At 34.9% G+C, this 21,671-nt stretch overlaps 1 protein-coding gene across 1 annotated transcript; it reads right to left on the bottom strand.

Annotated features, from left to right (window-relative positions):
- Window positions 1-5,201: 5,201 nt before the first annotated feature.
- Window positions 5,202-6,026, bottom strand: LOC106615735 (merozoite surface protein 2). The gene is made up of 2 exons (XM_014232065.3): window positions 5,887-6,026; window positions 5,202-5,817 (listed from the first exon to the last, which is right to left on the bottom strand). The coding sequence occupies exons 1-2, from the start codon at window positions 5,936-5,938 to the stop codon at window positions 5,240-5,242; spliced, it is 630 nt and encodes a 209-aa protein (XP_014087540.2). The 5' UTR covers window positions 5,939-6,026; the 3' UTR covers window positions 5,202-5,239.
- Window positions 6,027-21,671: the final 15,645 nt, after the last annotated feature.

The following is a 21,671-nucleotide window of genomic DNA, read 5'->3' as shown; positions in this document are numbered from 1 at the left end:
TTTAAACATTTCACCGCAAATGATTTATAAGCTTTTGTTCAACTCAATATTGTTGCATTGTTGTCTTTGTGGCCGGTCAAAATGCTTAGAAGTTGTGAAAATACATCATTTTGTAAGAAGAGTTGCAAAATTTGTGATGTTAGAAAGCTGGCATATTTCTCCAAACTTTTTGTTAATGTTACAATAAAATGGTTCATTGTAAAGGCGTAGAGAAATGTAGTTATATAATAATAGATGTATGTACATATGTACTAATTTTACTTATTTACTGAATATATTATTCCGTATTGCAGTTAGACCATAATAAATTGAAACTAAATTATTATATTTAACTATATACGAGCTGATACAGCTCTTAGGCTGAGGAAATCCTCCCTATTATTATATATGTATATGTATATAATACCTATAAAAACAACTTTTCGATTTAGGATTATTAAGAGAAATGGATCAAGGAGTTGGTTCCTGGATTCTTTTTCAAAACAATGCTGTAACTATGCCCCAACATCCGTATTCGCCAGACATGGCTCCGTGTGACTTCATATTTCCAAAAGTAAATAAAAACTTAAAAGGCCGTCGCATCGCTGAAAGAGGTAAAGGCTATCCCAAAAATCGAGTTTGTGAAGAGTTTCGCCGATTGGAAAAAGCGCTAGCTTAAGCGCATAATATCGAAAGATTAATGTAGATAAATGAATAAATAGTTTTTTTCCCGTTATTTTTTGAATAAAATTAGAGTGGGGGTAGCGACAGTTGGATTCATTGGGATAGGCATTTCAATAAAAATTGCTCCTTTATATACATAGCTTGGACCTCCCAAATCCTTAATAATTAAGACTGTCCTGTGAAGTATGTGCTAATGCCACTTGTATGACAAAATCAGGTGATAATAAAGGTACTTCTCAAGGCCCTGTCGGAATTAATTCTGTTGTGAATGGGACACAAACTTAGAAACTTCTATTGCATTTAAAAGAATCTCCGGTACCCAGTATGCAAGTATATGTAAATAACCACACTTATACTCTGAGCTATAGTCGCATGCTAGTGAGCATATCTAAGATTGAGAGTAAAAGATTGTGTAATTGTTTCGGAGTAGAAGGCGGTAGTACTAGAACTCCATGCAAAATAAAATTGTTTGCAAAAATCGAAACTCTAGATCTTTCTGGAACTAACTTGGTTCGTGAAAAGCACCAACTGATACGAACTGATTGATTACGAGTATTTATCCGAAGAGAGCTTGTTGAAGTCTATCCAAAACTTTTTATTTATGCTCTATGAATTTTGTCAAACTTTCCATTCGAAAGAAGTTAGTAAATATTCGAGAGTTAACTTAGGAGAAAATTTGTTAAGCATTTGTTAGCCAGAGCTAGGCATCAACCGATATAACCCTTTTTTCTGTTTACTTATTTTAATTAATTGATTCGAGACTCATGGGTGGATAATGGAAGCAAGAACGCTCACGCATAAAATGGAAGGATCATGTGTACAGGGACCTGCCTGCACTTCAGGTGTACAACCGGCATGACCTCCCAAAGGATAAAGCAACTGGCGATGTTTTGTTTTCCCGGGCGAGTCGGAGCCATAATTGTAGTGCCGCAGTAGAAGAAGAAGAGTATATGTTAACTAAAGCTAACGAATATAATTACTGCTTTATCATATTAAGGAAGTTATTCGAAAAAATAATTCCGTCATACAAGTTCGAAGTGTTTGGGCTTGGAACATACTTGTAGAACCATTCCCTTTGAAACTTGATTGCCGTGACTCTTTTCGAGTAGTAATTATTAATATTTGTTCATATAAAGATTTTAAATCTTTATTTCCTTTAGGTACAGTCTTCATGATTGCTAGGATTTGCATCCCAAAGTTGGACATACCAATGGGTAGGACAACGGAAACAGGAAGCAAGCAATAATTCAAATGAATTTAAAATCAAATCATTACAAAAGTACAGACATATATATTTGTATATTCAAATTATGTGAGTAAGTCGACCTAGGCAAGAATATCCTGCAATAAAAACAACAATAAATCGGAGCAGAATTTGCAATGTGGCAATACTCGAGAAAGGAATATCGAAAGGGGAGTTAGAGTGTGAGAAAGTAGTTGCCAACAAATCAAGTAGTTGAAAGTTTTCGGACTCCGGGTACGGCAAAGTTGTTGTAAATTGCCAACTAAGGCGGGAGCTCCTAACCGGACAGCGGAAATTGGGCAATGTAAGGATGCATAAATTTATAAAACATACAGTAAATAACTAACTGCCTTTAAGTGTGTATGCATATACACATATTATATTATGTATATGAGAAAAAGTATTTTTGATGAGAAAAGCCGCAGACGACAACCACAACATTTCCGCTCTTAAATGCAACGATCACATATACCGTACTTCATGCAAACTGTGTGCGTGTGCGTGTGTGCGGCCAATGAGTAGCCGCATAACGCAATTTACGTTATAGCATTAGGAGTAAAAAGTTGATTACTTCACTGACCGTTGTGCGGTTGCTGAGTTTGATTAGTGTCAACCAACTCATAAATGCCGTTGACGCCCTGCCAACACTTTGCTCGAAGCATTTGATTTTGATCGCCTGTTGCAAAGACCATAAAAGTGTGCAGAAAAGACATTTAATGTACTTCTCAGCTGTTTTTGTCACGGCATTCGTATGTATATATGTATGTGTGTTTGCGCAGTAATCGATACTACACATGTGTATGCGGTCGTACAACTAATACCTAAATGAATAATAAGAAAAAACGCGGAATACGACGGCGCCGGTGATGGTGACAGACCACGCGCGCCAGCGTCTTGTTCTATAATGTTTTAACATTATGGCATCAACTTGGAATTTCGCTAAAAGGTTGCCACCTTATCTTTAACATATTTAAATAAAATTTTACTCATTTAAAATGTAATTATAGAAAGAAATAATATGAAAGAAAGCGATTAGACAAATTAATTGAGTGTAAAACTTCCACTATGTCAATGAAGCCACAAAAAAATTTTGAAAATTTTAAGCTTCTCGGCAGACAAAGGACTACTTTAAGAACTGTATTCGGAAAACATCATGTTATCAAGCTTAGCTCTGGGTTTAACGTATGTGAAGAATAAACTTGTGTACCAAGCAAGATAACACAATGATGCAAATGTAAAAGAAATTTTTATTTGATTTTCATTCTATCATCATCAGGAGATTTCAGCGCCGTTTGCTCAAATATCACGTGAGGTCTATTCGATAAGTTTCATTAATACGCCTATTATGTTATATGTATATATGAAACAAGAGGTTTAACGAGAGGTGGTGCCTCGAGGATATTGCTGTGGTCTACATACGTTTCAAAACCTTCGTTACTTTATCTTCTTTGGGGAACTCTCCTACGTGTTTAATTCCTATATATACAAGTATGTCTACTCGGACTTGAATTCTTCAAGAAATGCTTCTACCTTTGACAATTTGGCAACTCTCTGCTCACCTCTTGTAGTCTACTAACCCAGTATTTATCGGAACATCTCAACATTGTGTCTACTGAAGTGGCAAATTAACAAAACGTTTTATAGATCTATGTCTGGTGAAGGCTCACTACCAATTAATAAAGTTTTACGGTCTCTACTCCCAAATTATTATTATGTTTACAAATTTAGCGATTTTTCTATTCTCAAAATCAATAAAGGTCTGGTACCTACTCGGCGATCTTGCGTCGACAGTTTTAACACAAAACTTTTATCAACCATTTTTCAATCCTCTAACTTGCCGTTAGCAACATTAAATGGCAGTGCTGTTCTGTTATTATCCGTCACAGTTTAAATAAAATAACTAGGCAATCAGCTGAAAATTATCACGTAGCAACATTGTCGTAAGCTTCTAACGCCTAGCACAAAAATGTTCAACTGTTACCAACAACATTCCAGGCTTATCGCCGGTTTTGCGAAGGAAATATGTGGGAAAACCACATATTTGAAACAGTTGCACAGCTGCTAGTGATGATGACTGAGGTTACTATGGTGTTAGTGGTTCGCCTGAGTGAGCTACATGCACTCAACCTTTCTATTGATTTGTCAGCTAATGCAACTCATTATCTCTGATGTATTAATCACCTAAAAATGTCTTGAAGTAATGAACTAATTACCCATATTATTAATAAATATTCAGCTGGTTAATAATGAAGTAAAATTTTATACAACATTGATTATTGGAGATTAGGTAAAGGTTTTTCGGCAGATACATTCAGAGAAATAAGTGCAATTTTCTAACGGCGCAGAACACTGAGCAAACAATGTCGAATTTCTACGTATACCTGACCGACAACAACTGCTGAACTTTTCGTTTAATTTTAAACTTTTTTAAAGAATCCTACCTAATGACTAGAAGCCATAATGCAGTCAATTAAAGCTGCACGTATAATATTGAATATACTATAGTTTAATGCCGAAAATATGTAGCAGACTTTATGGTGCATATGTCTGTCATTGCGTGTGTTATCTTCATACAATTGCATGGAAACATACTCCCGAATATACTTGAGGAATGCGACAAGTTAACGCACTCAGCGCAGACCTTTTTATTCAATATGTATAATGATTTCCGAATTTCTAGCTGTCTATAATATTAGTGATATTTACATAAATATAGCACTGAGTATGATTGAAATCGGTCTAGACCATTGCCTTAGCCCTTTATCCCTATTACATATAATGATTTCGGTTTCACTGGTTGATTTTTTCTTTATATTGCTATCCAATATATTAAGTTTAGCTTCTTTGGTTGAGTTTATATCATATACATCAGACATATCATTTCAGTTAACCTGATTTTAATACCAATATCTCGGATATGAAGCAAACTACAGTAGCGAAGCTAAATAAGTTAACGACCTATAATATAAGTTAGTAGGATACCGAACATGATTATAATCCCTTCACGATTTCGTTGAATAAATTTAATTGAATTTCGCATTATAATGTTTTTCCAATACCTAAAGGTTTTACTTCGGCGTTGACCTTTGAAAATTGCGAGAGTATAAAATGTTCGGTTACATCTAAACTTAGCCCCTTCTTACTTCTTTCTATGCTATGAAGGGTCTGCTGTTGAACTTTCAATTAGCGCCAAAGATTTTATATTCTAGATAGTTAATTTTAAAAAATTGTTGCTCCAAACTTTATTAAATTAAAGACTTTATTGGTTTCCTTTAGTAGAATTTTTTTTATCGATACATTTTTCCTCTCTAAAATTCAGTTCTATAGCGTGTGTCAACCACGTTGTGGCCGCACTACTACAACTTTAGGATACTGTTTATTTCCCTTAGCAGGGCGACGGCGATTACGACGACGTTTGCTTGTATTACGATTGCCTTGACGACGTTTATTAACACGTCTAATTATGCGACGCCTATTTCCTGCTGTAGCCGTACTTGTTGGAGATGTGCTGGTTGGCGATGTGTTGGTTGGCGATGTGTTGGTTGCTCCTCCGCCCGCCACAGCTTGACCAACAATTTGCGGTAATAGACCAGCAACTGGTGAACCATTAGAAGCAACGGCACCCAAAACACCACCATTACCACCACCACCATTACCACCTCCACCACTACCACCCCCACCAGTACCAGTGGGTGATGTAGTCTGAATGCCGCCACCATTCAAATTTATATAAATTGGTTGAATATTATTGGAGCCACTGTTTGGGCGCAGTTGTTCAAGAAAATCCTGCCCTTGTGTGATCAATTGGTTGACGTTGCTGGTGCCGGTCAAGAAGCGCAGCTCACCGTTATCAGTGTCCTTTACAAACAACGCAGCAACATGTTCCTCTGATACTTTTTTCTTGGGCGCAGCTAGAATTTAGATTAGCATTTAATTTAGCCACTTTTCGTTTATATATAATATAATAGAGTTAAATTTACCTGACACCAGTGCTTGTGTCAATGCGATTACACAAATCAGCTTCAGTAACATTTTTACTGTTATATAATAATATTATCCTTTTTCAACAATTGTCCCGCGCACTCACTCGTCAACACTTTTGTCAGCACTACACCAGCTGTGCTTCTGTTTGATGTCTGGTTGTCCATCAAAGGTTTTATACCAAAATCGTTGCTGCGTCAGTTACGGTGAAATTATTTTGTAGGCCAAAATGATAAGCAAATTTTGTAAAAATCAAAATTTTCTAACGGTTTATTTGCAGAGTGTGAAATTCTTGCGCACAATATTTCATTGCTATGATTACAAGTCACTTCTTCTTCTTTTGAATATTCGTTAAAGAAAGTACTCACATGCCACTTAACACTCCCCGCAAGCGCAAAGCCAGCGTCAAAGAATTGCCCTAAGGGCTTCAATTACTTCAAAAGAGGCAGCTGCCGTATGCGCAAAGCTTATGACAGTGATCATTATATAAAAAAAAAGTACCGTTCATAGGCCAGCGCGATTGTGAGAGATTGAGTGAAGAACAGGTCTTGTTGATGACTCTTTATTTGTGTACGATACCTATTTAACTTATGTTTAACTAAGTGCAAAAAATGTTTTATATAGGCATATATGTGTTTACTATACATGTACATATGTCTGTATGTATTCATATACTTAAAACCATTTATACAATTTTTGGGATTAAGCTGAAGCGCCGATCTGTTTCAAAGAATGAGTGGAGACATACATAATCGAATATAATAAACAAGAAAAAACGTTAACCTCGGTTGCACTGAAGCTATAATACCCTTCACAAAAACAAAATATTTCTTACAGGAACTTGATTTTGATCGGTTAGTTTTTATGGCAGCTATTTGCTTAGTGATCCAATCATAACAATTCCTTTGGATATTGCTACCTTACGCCAAATTTCTTCAAGATGTCTTGTCAGATACAAAAGTTATGGGCAGCTCCTTAGAAAGGAAAAGACTTGTGAAAAATTTCAGATCGATACCTCAAAAACTGACTAGTTTGCGTATAGACAGACAGACAGACAGATGGACAGACAGATGCACATGGCTTAAGCGACTCAGCTTATTATGCTAATCATTAAGGTATATACTTATATGTGTATTTTATAGGATCTCCGACTTTTTCTATGAGGTGTTAAAAACTTCGTGGCAAACTTAAAATACCCTGTTCAGGGTATAAAATGTAAGTATTCTAGCAATACTAGTATTTCGCACAGATTGTAAATATATGTCGAAATCACAATTCAATTTAATTTTACGACGTTTCTCGGTCAACTCTGTCGCATAATTTAAATAGAAAAGATGTAAAGTTCAGACGATGCCAAATGTGAGATATTCCAACAACTTTTTACTTTATCACTATCAAATAAAGAAAGGCTAATTTTGGGTGTAAACGAATATTATATACTAATACTGCCCGATATATTTATACTAACGTTACATTAGAGTTTGGGGTTTCGATCCATTTCACTATTTTCTTAAAAAAGATTGCACATATTGGCCTAAATAAACTGTTGAAAATCGACTGAAAAAAGTCGGAAATTACTATATTAAGTATGTTCATATATGGAGGCTAGAGGAAATACTAACCCGATTATACTTATTTTCTGCAGAAAAACAGAGAATAATCATAGAATTTCCGAATTTCATTAAGATAACTCACTCATTGACCGATATATACGATGTAAGGCCAATCGGCCCAATATTGTGAAGTTTTGACCTATTATATTTAGTATTATTGGAAAAAGAAACTTTTTAAATTGCAGTAATCCATTTCACAGATTAAACGATATTTTCAGTAAAAGTTCATTCAGTAAAAAGTCCATCAAGGGCACTGGGGGCTTGAAAAGTTATAGTCCAATTTCAACACATTAATATCAAACTATTAATACAAAGTTTTGTTCCGTATCTTCATTGTTGCTTGATTTGTACACTATAAAGTGAAAGAATAATATGGAATTTAAAAATATACTTAATATAATATAAGGGAAGTAGGCATGGTTGAGGCTTATTTCCGCTTTTTCACAATGTAACAAAAAAATATTGAGGTAAGATTATACACCCATTTTAATTAAAGTAGTTCCCGAGTTATTGAATTTCACCTAAAGTTGCGCCCTGCCCATTATCTAATATTCATGATCGTCCTATAAAGACGTTCTTAATAATCTTGGCTCTGAAATTTAATGCTTCTGACGTAAAAATTTAGTGATTTATCACATTTTTAGTATTTTTTTAATATATCCATAAATAGGTAGATTTGTGGGCGTATTTATCATCCGATTTCTATACTGTATGGGGAGGGGCTAGATACAAAGTTTGGTTATATTGTGTGTTAAAATACCAATATAACAGTTTTTATTTGCTCATATATATGTTTAAATAAGCCGAAAATAAAAACAATTTGGTTTTTGTTCTTACACCCAAAATAAGTAGTCAAAGCTAAGACTCTAACGCTAATTTTGCCGATCAGAAACTTTGCTCTATAAGTGAAAGTACAGAATATTTGCTAACTGAGTAACTAAGTTGAGTTTAGGTCTGAAGTGGAAATGATTGCAAGATTGTATTACTTTAAGCTGGGTAAAAATTTTAATCAGTTGCTCATATAGAACTCTCCAAAAAACTGTAGAACGGTAACCGCTTTAAAACGTTAAACAATTTATGACGTCACGGAAGTGCATAATATGACATCTTACTACTTAAATATTACTACTACTTAATATCATACGTCTAAAGTTTTGATATAATAGTACACTCGTTAATAATCAGAATGTTTATTAAAAGGTATAGTTATGTCTCACGGTTAGCTTAAAATAAGAGTAACCCTAATGTACATACATCGATGGACAATGTATGTAAGTATTTCTAGTAGAGCGTACGAACATCACACGTTAAAGGAATAGATGTAAATAGAACAAAGATCCAATTTTGTCGTGATTCGTAAAAGAAATCAATTCAAACAGTACGCTTATTTGTGATTTAACCCTTGAGGGTAATGAAGTCAATATAACAAACAATAAAACTTGGAGCGTCAAGTGATCTTAAGTACAGCATTAGTATTGCCACTGTAGGCTATTCGATCTTAACCTTGTTGGCTTTGCTGAGTCTACACACAGCACCGTAATAATTATAATTTTTAGAGAATATACCAGTTTGAGAAAATTCGTGAAGAGGTATACCTACATAGCTCGATATATGATAGTCATCATATGCACTTTGATTGACGCGTGTATTATATTTTACTGTTGTAAACCCATTGAGAAATTAGAAACTGAGAATTTGCAGTGCGCACTAAGTGAAAATGCGTTGAAGTCTTCATTTATTGTTAAAAGTCAAGTTAAACAATATGAAAAATCATTTATAAAACCTGAATTCAGTGCTCAGTAGGGAACTAAACAAAAATGATTAGATTAGCACATTTTAGTCGCATAAGGACCATTGATAAAGTCCTCTGCGACCTTCTATTGTCGAAAAACTCCCTTAACATCATTTTTAAAGACTAATAATCAGATTGACTTAACTTAAATAATTATATCGTGGACGGTCAAAGATATTAAGGCGAATATCCCGGGTCCACGTAATTAGAATATACTCCAAATAATTATATTAATGGTAGATTCCTTTTGGGGAATGTTTACTACTGAAACCTCAACGAGGTCAGACTTTCAAACGATGAAACAATGCATAATGTTTATAGATCAACCCTCAGACTGGATTTTAATCAGTTTCATTTTGGAGATAAGCAATAAAATTGTTTAAATTTCTTCTTAATTTAATAGCTATCAACAGAATCTTTCTCACTTCTTCACTGAAAGGAGGCTAACATTTGATATAAGCATATCGATGAAAAAATTCCGATTGTTAAATATCCGAAAATACTAAGTCTGGACACGACGGAAACCCTCTAGAATATATACATATATAAATGATCAGCGAGACGAGCTGAGTCGATTTTGCCATGCCCGTCTGTTATACCCCCAATAGTCTCTCAGTTTTTAAGATATCTTTCTGAACCTATCTCCTCAAGAAGTGGGTCAACTGTCGGAACTGCCCACATCGGACTACTATAGCATGTAGCTGCCATAGAAACTGAACGATCAAAATTAAGTCGCTATATAAAAAAACTTGTTAATTTGACAAAATATCCTTGCGAAAGTCGGCACGGATTATTGCAAGAGGAAATGATACGAGCTGCATAAATATTAATTAAACAAGTAAGGAAGGGGTAAGTTTTATACTCTCGCAAAGTCAAATGGTCTACTCGTTTGAGATTTCTTTGTGGATTGACTGATATTTTCGGTAGAAGATCAACTATAGGCACTGGAGTCCACATATTTAGTACTTAGGGGCTTGAACAGTTTTGGTTCGATTTAGAAAATTTTTGGTCACAAGGTGGCATACTTTAAACGTATTATTCACGCAAAGTTTAACCCCGATATAATCATTGTTGCTTGATATGCATAGTGGAAAGTGAAAGAATTAGATGGAATTGAAAATGGTGTTATATGCGTGGTTGTAGTTCGATTTCGCCCATTTTCGTACATAGAAATATGAAAATAACATTATGCACCGAATTTGGTTGAAATCGGTTAAGATTTTAAGATATGGGTTTTCACCTAAAAGTGGGCGGTGCCACGCAAACTGACTAATTTTGAACGCGGTTCCTATAAAGTCATCTCATACGATCCCAGAGATAAAATTTAATGCCTCTGGTGTGTTTAGTGCTTGGTTTATCGCGCTTTTAGTATTTTTTAACAGTATCGTTATATGGGAAGTGGGCGGGCTTGTCACCCGATTTCACCCATTTTCACATTGTCGATAGAGGAGCCAAAAACATTTGTTATCAGTGAATTTTGTTATTATAGCTTTAGCGGTTTAGGAGATATGCACATTAAACTTATTAGGAGCGGGACCACGCCCACTTTTAAAAAAAATTTAACTGCGGATGCCCCTCTCTAATGTGATCCTGTGTACCAAATAACATTCTTGTATCTTATTGCGGAGCTTAGTTATGGCAATTTATTTGTTTTTGATTAATGGCGTTTTGTGGGCGTGGCAGTGGTCCGATTACGTTCCCATCTGTAATACCAACCGTCTCACGGTACCAGGAAACATGTCTACCAAGTTTCATAAAGATATCTCAATTTTTACTCAAGTTAGAGCTTGCACGGACGGACAGACAGTCACCCAGATTTCAACTCGTCTCTTCATCCTGATCATTTATATATATATATATAACCCTATATCTAACTCAATTAGTTTTAGGTGATACAAACAACCGTTAGGTGAACAAAACTATTATACTCTGTAGCAACAAGTTGCGAGAGTATAAAAATAGTTTTTGCTTTAACAAAATTAAAATATTTGGCCCCAAAAAAAAAAGAGAAATAACCAGAAAATTGTTTAAACATCTTCAAATTGGAAAGAATTAAAATTTTCAAAAGATTGGCATCTTTCTGATATTATTAGCCAAAGTGATCCGGGTATTATACCGTAGAATGCAAAAAAATGTTCAAACTGGTTCGGCTTCACTTTGCGACTTCCCTTTTTCCAATAAAATTTTAGAGAATAGGAAATATCTCAACCCATTTTCTGAAAATTTCACGCACGTTTTACCTAGAAACTCGTTTTCTAAAGTCTTTAACAGTTTTCTTCTATTATTTTTAAATTTCTTCCGGCGACTAGATATATAGGAACTAACATACATAAATTCCCATAAACACATACCACTGTTGTATAAACACCCGTAGCCATATAGCTGTATTTTGCAACTAATTGCATTTCGAGATCGCACGCAAATTCAAAGAATGTCTGTTGGTAAAACCGCAATCATCGCGAAACTTCTGTATACTTACTTTACGGCTGCTGCCACTTCTGATTTGGCGGTCTCATCACCTACCAGTTGGTTCTCGGTATGCTGCCATTCAGCGGCGTTGGCATTTTTGCCTACAGATCACATATCTATGCAGGTATTGTGTTGTTGCAACAACGCCGTGGGGCTGTCGAAGGAACTTTGTGTGCTGAAAGTGCGCAAAGTTTGCCTGAGAAAATTGTTTTGTCTTGAAATGGAAATTTTAATTAAACCAAGTGAATTTAGAGGTGCAAATAACTGCTGACGAAGCCGCTACAGCTGCCGTTTCTGTGTTGCCACATACTGCTTTCGGCGCAGCAGCACTTAGTGTTATTTAAATATTCATTGGCACAATTGTGGATTTGGAACTGAACCTTTATTATTGGTCTGCTGTCTAAAATTATCAAACTTGTTATCACTGTCTTTTCTTGTGGTATCGAACCCTTCCTAAGCAAAGCAAGCGATTTGGGAACCAATTATTAATAAGTATAGTTCTACAGATGGACTAGGTTAACAGCTATTAATCGGTGGAGTTTGAATCTTGAACAAAAACAAAAACAGAATTGTACACAGAAATAACAGTATTGTCGAGGATCTAGTAGTAACTGAGTGAGTTGTTCCACCGAATACTTCCTGGCAGAGCTTGCCCAACTGATGTCGAAATACTTGTAAATCATATTTTGAGCATCATCGAAATCGTTCAAGAGATTTGCTTAGAAGAAGAGTTTGAAAACGAGTTTTAAGCGCTAAAAGAGGTATAAAAGTACACGATACTGAGATTTTTGTAACTTTTATAAAAAAATCGATCAAATCAAAGAAGCCGAATGAATTCAGCAAATTTCAGAGAACGAATAGCATTTAGTATGTACTTTTGTACTTAAGGTAATATTTTGAAAGTTAAGGTTTAAGCGAACACTTTACACTCTTCCAATTTGAGAGGATAAAAAGCGGGGCACAAAGCAATGGAGTTTTATACATTGGGTTCTTAGGAATAAATCAACCATAGGGGCGGAATAGGCTCCACTAGATTAACGATAATCATTATAAACAAATTCAGTAACTGATTTCACCTATTCGACAACAAGCTACTTGTACAGCATTCATATGCAAAAAAAAATGTTTATTTAGTTTTGCCAAGATATATGCGGTATAAAGTAACCGGTATATAGGAATCAATACTTCCAGACCAAATATTATCTATTTTTGGGCAGCAGCGCATAACTTTGTTATGGCAGAATTGTCTTTAAAGCGCATTAAGATTTCACACACATAAACGATATTTTAGGTATAGAGGCAGCCATTGGCAACAAGGTCATCTATTCGGTATCGGGGTCTTGACCTTGAAGACACTATTTTTGTAAAAGTTAATGCAGATAGTTTCTTTTAAGCTAACCTAGTTAGTAAAATATGTACAAAATATCTAGCGGTGCTTTACCAAATATTCAAAAGGTTTTAATTTTTATAGGATTATTTGTCAATTATTTATAGCACATATAGATTTTTTAACGGCGTTTTATGGACATGGCAATAGTCCGACCTCACCGAAACCTTTTAAACAAAGATCTAACTACATTATAAACTTACTCAGAGGACACGCCTACAAAGTTTTGCAATATATAACATATATCTAAATTTGTGTTCCTATTTCACAGATGGACGCACAGACAAAAAGACAGAATTTAATTAATCACGTCTTGATGATCATTTTGATATAACCAATTCTACATATATATATCTCGATTAGGTTGAGGTGTATCTAGTAACTGTGAAGTGAATAGAACTATTATAATCTACGTAACATATTGCCATACTATAATATATGACTAATACAACGCATTAATAAGCTTTTTCCGATCTAAATATAAAAATTGATTAGATAAAACAGCTAACTAGTATAGAGGCTTAAGATAATATATCTATTAAATAAATCTGAATATTTCTTTGCCAAGAGTTTGTGTTTTGTACAAGGTATTAAATGTGGTAAAATTTCAATAATTTCGTCTTATATTCAACATATTGTTCCATTCAAAACTGGTTATACAATTTTGATAATTACTTTCTTTCTTTTCGAGTAACGAAGTACTAAATTATATTGCACACGTGGTTCTCATAACAATCAACCAAGTACATATGGATGCGACAGAAAATCACCTCGTGTCACTTCGCTAAAAAATAAATGAATGGATATGAACAATCTTCATGTGCTGTCGAGATCAATGTTCGCATTTAAATTGACTGCATAACCGTATGCCGTAGACCCCCTCGCAATTTGAGGCCGAAATGCTTCCGAGATCATTTAAAATGCATAAACCACCAAGGGAACATTACAACTCACGCGTAATTGTTGCCGTGAGTTGGAGCCATAAAATTGCTAAAAATACTACCAAACGTATATTTTGGGGACTCTCGTCGGTACCATATTCAAGTTATATTTAGGTATGTTATGTGTACAGTGATGATGATGGGGGATCGCGATGCGAAAGTGATCGTGCAAACAGATTAAATCAAAATGACAAACAGACGAAAGAAATAAATTAGACGCAGACTGGCGCATGATGCCAACAGACATGCCGCATGGCTGTTTGGACTGCCTGAATGGCTGGCTGACTAACTGGCGAATGGACAACTTGGCTGGAGGGTGCGTCTCCATGTCTTTGGGCGCGACTAGAAGAACGAGTGATGGCATTAAAATGAAGCTGAGAGATATAAGATGAAAAAACAGTGAACTTTTAGCATTTGAGGGGAGCAAATGCATTTCAAAGCTAAAAAACACTAAAACAAGACACTGCCAAAAGAAATAATATTCTAAGTTAGGGTGGTGCAAAAACTGACTAACGCCATATCGAACAACGCTATAAGCAAACTATGAAAAGAATCTAATAGCAAACCACTATAGTTAACTCTCACTATAAGAAACTTTGAAATGAAAATCCATTAAGATCAGATACTACATTTCAGGCTTAGCCACATATTCTATTTTAAGCTAACTGCAGTTGATGGAAGGAAACCAAAGCATTCATGCGCCAGTAACGCAATGACATCGCAACACTGCGTTTGAATAGTGGAGCTTGATGATATGAAAAGTGCTAAATTTCAAACAATTGTTGGATGAGAAATGAGTTTATGAATACGACGTTAAAATTGTTCAACAATCTAGCGAATGGCGCTCCAAAAATTAGCTGAAATCGAATAAAATCGAAAATTCGCTGAAGGCACTGAAGGCCATCCCAGCCAAGGACTATAACAAGTGTATGGATTAAGCGTTGGCATGCTTGTATTGGCTCAAAAGGAGCCCATTAGATTGGAGAAAATTAATCTTTGATTATGGGTCTGTAAAATGGAAAAACAGGGAAACTCTGAGAGAACATAAACTCGCATGGATACAAATAAAAATTGCCCGGAAAAAGATTAACAAAATTGTGCGATCCCATAAATTATTGAGAGAGCTATTCAAATATAGCTTATAAAGTACTTTTTTAAAATCTTAGTAGGGTTGCCGTTAAAAGTTATTTGTACCCAGTAACAATAAATATATCGATCACAATATCTACATTGTCTGAATGAGCTATCCTCGCAAAGCTAATGCGGGCTCTCCGTCTTCGGATGTAGTAGCAAATAAGGAGAAAACAAAATATCACCTTTCATCATATAAACAGTCAATACATTTGTGTTCTGCTTGCAAGGTCTTTGTTGACAGTTATAGCCTCGTAGTCGAAGAAAACTTTAATTGTTTTAGGAAAAGAAAAATGCCTCTTACCAACCAGTGGACTTTAAGGCTCATGAGAGATAAAAAGGAAAAACCAGGACTTTGTAACAAAAAAAAAAAAAATTACAAATCAGTCCTACGCCGGCTAGGTCATGCCTAAAAATGGAAATAAATACGTAAGCTTTGAAGGTACATTCATAACAACATACATACAACGCTGGCTTAACGAACTAGCGCAAAGTTTCGAAATTAAAAGACCCGTTTAAAATGTCGTGTGATTCCAAACTTTACAGAAACTATCTGATATGTTTCAGGTAATCAATTTCTCTATACCATAACCTTGTATGATCAATGAGAACGAATATAAAATTATCGCGGATACACTGAAAGGATGGTTTAGTACAACCACTTGGTAGATCGGTTTTAGAAAAATTCATATCTAAAATTATATATATTTTATCTATGGGTTATTATAAATTCGAAAATAGATTGATTTCTATTAATATCTAAAACCGATTGGAATAAAGTTTGGAAGTTGCCCTCAACAACAAAGCTAAGACAGCGACAAGATCGTTTAATTCCCACTCTACAAAAGCTATATATGTACGTTTGCAATAAACAAAAATTAATATCCAATAGCTGGAAATATAAATCAATGAAATTCTGGGTATATTTAATGCCTAAAAAATATCATATTTGGTTTTGACCTATCTACTTATATCAGGCAACATCATCCATACATTTTTCTACAGAGTTGTTCCACTGTGTTTCGTTTTCTTCTTCGCCTTTGACGTGTAAATGGTCGCTAAAAATCCGCGCCGCCGCGCAATGTCACACCTTCATTAAATGCGTACCCTACTCACGGCAATTTGGCGGCATTCCCCCACGCGCGATCGGTCCATTCACTCACCTCCAATCAATTGTCGCCTTTCATAAAGAGGGAAATACCAACTACCGCGACTGCGCTTGATGGTGCGCTACGTTTTCTCCAGCACTTAGCGTTAAATCGTGTTCGGAATGCACTTTTATATATGTACTTATATGCATATCTATTTTTAGGCACATCCTCCCTGTCTGCTACACATGTCTAATCTTATCTATTTGGTTGACTACATGTGACAGCGACTTGGTCGTCAAGCGCATGGCAACAAGGCGACAATGCTTAGGGTGTATTTTAATTTTGTTCTCCTGATTTTCTTCGAGTTTATTTCGAGGTGATTGCACTCAGCCCATCGTATGTGTTGTATGGGCTTCTAACGAATGCAATTTTTATTATTGTTGCTACAATGTCGCAAAATAATGTTAAGTGATTGCTTATGCTGGACTATGCAATTTGCATTCTGTAGGATTTGAAAATTACGAAATGGGATACTACTCATATTTCGAGGGTTTGAATATTTTTTATAAAGAAAGAAGAGCATCTTTTTTGTTTATTTTTAATAAGCAACTAAATAAGTAACAATTTAGTTCCTTGGCGAATGAGATGGCGTCTGAAGCCTTCTACTAATATATTGCAAGGATCTCGTCGTGCGGAAGTGAAAAACTTCTTATAATTGTTACACATACAAGGTGTGTTCAAAGGAAAAGGTGAAATTTAATTTGTCGCGGGCAAATCGAATGTATTATCCATATTTTGTTTTTGTTAAAGTCGGACGCATATGTTTATCATGTGACAACAGAAAAGCTTAGTCACGTTATTGTGTCCTTTTCGATTTTTGACTTTGAAAAAAATGAATCAAAGAATAGGTATTAAATTTTGAGTTAAAAATGGAATAAAGTGCCCCCAGGCACTTGAAATGTTGACTGTGGCATTCAGTGAGTCCAGTTAGTCTCAAAAAAAGTATTTATAAGAGGAGATGCGACCACGTCAACAAGCGAAGAAAACATCGAAACAGGCAAAACAAAACTGTTCTTAAAAATCGTCGAATCACTATTAAGGAAGTTGCAGTTGATGTTGGCATATCAGTCGGCTCATGCCATTCAATTTTCTCGAATGTTTTGGTCATGAAACGTGCGGCAGTGAAGTTTGTTCCGAAATTGCTAAATTTTTAGCAAAATCAATGTCCCAGTATCGCTCTTTATCCAAAAACAAAACCGTAATCTTTTCAAAAAAACTCAAAATTTACCTTTTCTTTTCAACTGCTCACACTGAGTACATATATTTATGTTACAAAAGGTCTCAGAAATATCTGCTAATGTTCTACCATAGATTAGGTTGTTTATTACTTCACTGAATTTCGGGTGTGAGTATTCTCTTAGTATTCTTTATACTCATTTTGCCAAGAGAGTTAGTTGCAATTACCATCCAGGATAGGGTTTACAAAAGTAGTCACGTGGATATACATGGTGCTTATTAAGTATGGTGCTTATCAAAGATAAACATATAGTAATTCAAGACCCAATTTCCAAGTTTCAAGCCCTCCTGCAACTATTATAAACCACAAGAGCAATCATTTCTCTTTGTATTCAAGCAAGTGACACGTTTACTTTAGGTTATTCAATCACATGGCAATTGTCAGATTTAGTTCAGGAATATTCCAAAGTAGACACAAGTATCTTCTGCAATTTTTCATACACAAAAGTATGCCAAAAGAATAATATTATTTTTAAGAATCTTCGGTTTGCCATTTCTTAGATCTCCTAAACATGCGAGTGCAACAACAATTGTTCAGTTCAATTTCACAAGAGTGTATGCTATTACTTGATAATAAATGGTTGCTTTTTGTCAACTACAGTATTTAATTATGTCTGTCTAAGGCTTGTATACATGTTGTGTGTTCGGCTAACCTAACGAATTAAGACAATTTATTTTCTTTCATGAAAAGACGGTTTCATGAAAAGACGTTAGTGAATGGTATCATACTGGTATTTTTTGGACTAGTTAATTTCCATGGAAAATAGTATTTCTCCTGATGCTTCACCGCAAGGTCCTATGTTAAGTAATTGCAACATCAAATACCCAGTTATTCTATAAATCATAAACGCTCAAGTGTTTCCGAAAGGACGCATTCTGCTTGAGTTCTGCAGCAAATGTACTTCTTATGTAAATTAATTTTTCAGTATCAACTTCCATATGTACATAGTATATTTATATATTTGTATGTGGGCTTGTGGCATTTAAACTGCGAAGTTTTTTTTTGTAGTTCAATTGGCGTTATAGGATCAGTTAATAGCTACGCATGTAACTACTAGCAGTTGAAAATATTTGTCAAGTGATCTCCATTTACATAAAAAGTGTGAAATTGTTCTCAAGTACCTAAGATAATGTGCACTCAAAGTGAACTTGTTCAGAATGTTTAGCTCTTGATTTGTAGCAGTTTGAAACATTTCGATATAGAACTGGAAGGGAGGAGTCACACTCATTATTTGGCCAATGCAGACATGAATGATGACCACTTACAAATACATGATTTAGGTCACAGAAACTTAATTAACAGAAGAATGTAAAATAATTCCTAATTTGAAGTAGAAAATTCTGAAAAATTACCCAAAAAAATGTACTAAGTTATGCTCTTATAAAGGATCTTGTAGAATATTTTTTCCGAAATTTTCTACAATTATCTGGAATTATAAACATAAAATAATTGGTAAGCTTCCTACAGTAGGCCTCATTCGCTTGAGCCAGACACTAAGATAGAGCAAAAGGTAAGCGTGAATATAAACTATTTTTAGAGAGTAGTTCTCATATGGTTCTCACACCACATTATACCAATCGATATCTCACAGCATGTTATCAGTTTTGGATTGGAAGGTGAAATCTGGATCTAATAATATTTCTTCCATTGTACTCAGAAGGATACAGAGAGATCTAGTTGAGGATCTTTCGGTCCTCAATGTAAATTAGCGTCTGGGTAATTTCAAACAGTCAACGAAGCAAAACCGTGGACCGAATCAGCTGATACGACCTATCTTATGAGAGCGCAATGTAAATAAAGAGTGACCACCGCTTTTACCGTCCGCTTCTACAGATCGTACGGTAAGATATCCGCGAATGTTAGATTTTTCCCCTAGAAACGAATGAGCTGAGATGATGATTTAAAGCTCAAACAGTCACCGACATTTCTCCCTTCCGTACTTTCCTATTTAAAATATATTCAAGTTTATTTTTTAAGTACCACAAAATATCGAGACTGGCAACCCTGCGTTGCAAACCACATAACTGACAGTTCATTGCTAGCCGACGGCATAATATATATTTAGACATCAATTGCCAAACTTTAGCAATGTGCAGTCTCCATTGTCAATATTGCTACCAATACAGATTTTTTGCAATATTAAATTGCTTGTCGAGATTTCCCGTAAGACTGGTATCATTGATGAAAACAAGCTCTTCAACTTGACAAACTCTAAAACTACTTATTTTGAGTAATGAGCTGTCTTTCCAGAAGGGCGGATATTCAATATCAACACACATATAAATAAATGACAATTCTGCGAAAGATAAACGCAAATCTATCTACCATATATTATATTTTTACTTTTACCAATGCTTCTATTACATATCCCTTTACTTCACACTGAGATTGAAAAAACGGTATATTTATTTTGTAAATATTATGCCACAATTTTATACATTTTCTGCGCGAAGAGTACTCACGCTTATATGTATTAAAATTTCGGTTGAAGTCTTTGAAATCTTCTAAGATTACACGACGCTTCCAGCGAACTACTCGGCTTCGCAACTAAAATGGGTAAAAGGAAATACTATCTATTTGTTGAATGAATATGACACAAATGTTGAATGTTTTCTTAGTTGCACAACAACAATACAAAAACCAAGCAATGGCATAGTGTAACAAGAACCATAGTGGAAAATGTAGACGAAAGATATGGCAAAAGCAAACAACTAAAATTTTCAATTAAAGCAATTCCGCTGGCAACTTGTGTGGTTTTTTCCCACAAAACTTCATGGTATTACCATTTTTTTTGTTATTGTTTAAAAACCGAAGCTATGGTATATTAATTTTTCACAGTTTTTGCCACCAGCAGCGTGAGTCCATGCCTGGCGCCATGCTTTCGTTACGCATCTCGCTTCTTTCAGGCCGTTGCGTAATGCGGCGCGGCCGCTCGTTGCATGCTGTGGCAATGGTAAATAATAGATAAGGTGGCATTAGACCCAGCTACCTCTACCGGGGCCGACTTGGAGTAAATGCTGGCAATTAATCAGCGTTTTGATTGAGTCGTAAGATAACATAAATATCATTAAAGAAAAATAATATGGGAAAGAGCTTAAATCCAAAATATGTATATATGTATGTTGCTATATATATATAGTTTTAGATATCATATAGCTTTTTATTAAAAATATTTTTAATTACAATTTATTTCAGCACATATTTTATTTAAAAATGGTTTGAAGCTTTTTACGATATTGCAAGCAATGAAAACAGTTGCTTTAAAAATAAAATAAAACAAAAACAATTATGTAAATAACAAAAACTCAACACCTGTCATTATGCCAAACATTTTGTTGTTATTTGCATTTTTCATCAGTTTTTATGCGCTCATATCGCGCTCGTATCTCGCTTAAAATTTGCTATGTATATTTTTGAAAAATAAACAGAACAACGGTTTTTTCACGTCAAGTAAAATCTCAGCATGAATTAATCAAATTAAATGCAATCTAACAAATGCTGACCAATACAAGTGCTTACGTACATATTTATGTTTGCAAATATTTATGAGTGCTGTTAAAGCGGCCCAGTAGGAAAAACAAAGGTACTGCTGCTCTTGCTAAAATTACTGTGAGCAATTAATAGCATAAGGTGATAAGAATCAGGAAATCGGACGCTCACAATCAATCGGGCAGCTTTTCGATCTCTCAAATACACCTTTGAAATTTGTTGCCACTGAGTTTTTATAAAAAAATGTTATAAGCCACAATTTCCCAGAGGGTTTACTACAAATATCAAACAGGCAAGAACTCATAATTCCTGAAAACAGTTACAAGTAGTCTGCTGTAGTAGTATACTGTTAAGAGTACCGAAAAGTAAAATGTTTAATTGCTATAAATTACTAATATAACGGGTGTTTTTTTGGCGTGTGGTTTTCAATGAGGCAAAACTTTTTGACAGCTGTTACTTGATTTATACTCATATTGTATGTTCTTTCTTTGTTTTTCATAATGAACAGACTTACTCCGGAACAAAGTTCGCAAATCGTGCAAGTGTATTACCAAACTATTGGTTAAAGTTGCGC

Source organism: Bactrocera oleae, chromosome 5, assembly GCF_042242935.1.
Source record: "Bactrocera oleae isolate idBacOlea1 chromosome 5, idBacOlea1, whole genome shotgun sequence".
NCBI classification, from domain to species: domain Eukaryota; kingdom Metazoa; phylum Arthropoda; class Insecta; order Diptera; family Tephritidae; genus Bactrocera; species Bactrocera oleae.
The sequence above is the reverse complement of the archived record's forward strand: the minus strand, read 5'-3'. Positions and strand labels throughout refer to the sequence as shown.

Bases quoted from the DNA above. Each gene is read 5' to 3' on its own strand.
- LOC106615735 (XM_014232065.3), bottom strand. From the start codon at position 5,938: ATGTTACTGAAGCTGATTTGTGTAATCGCATTGACACAAGCACTGGTG. The intron at 5,818-5,886 runs GTAAATTTAACT...TCTAAATTCTAG, and splicing joins GACACAAGCACTGGTGTCAG to CTGCGCCCAAGAAAAAAGTA.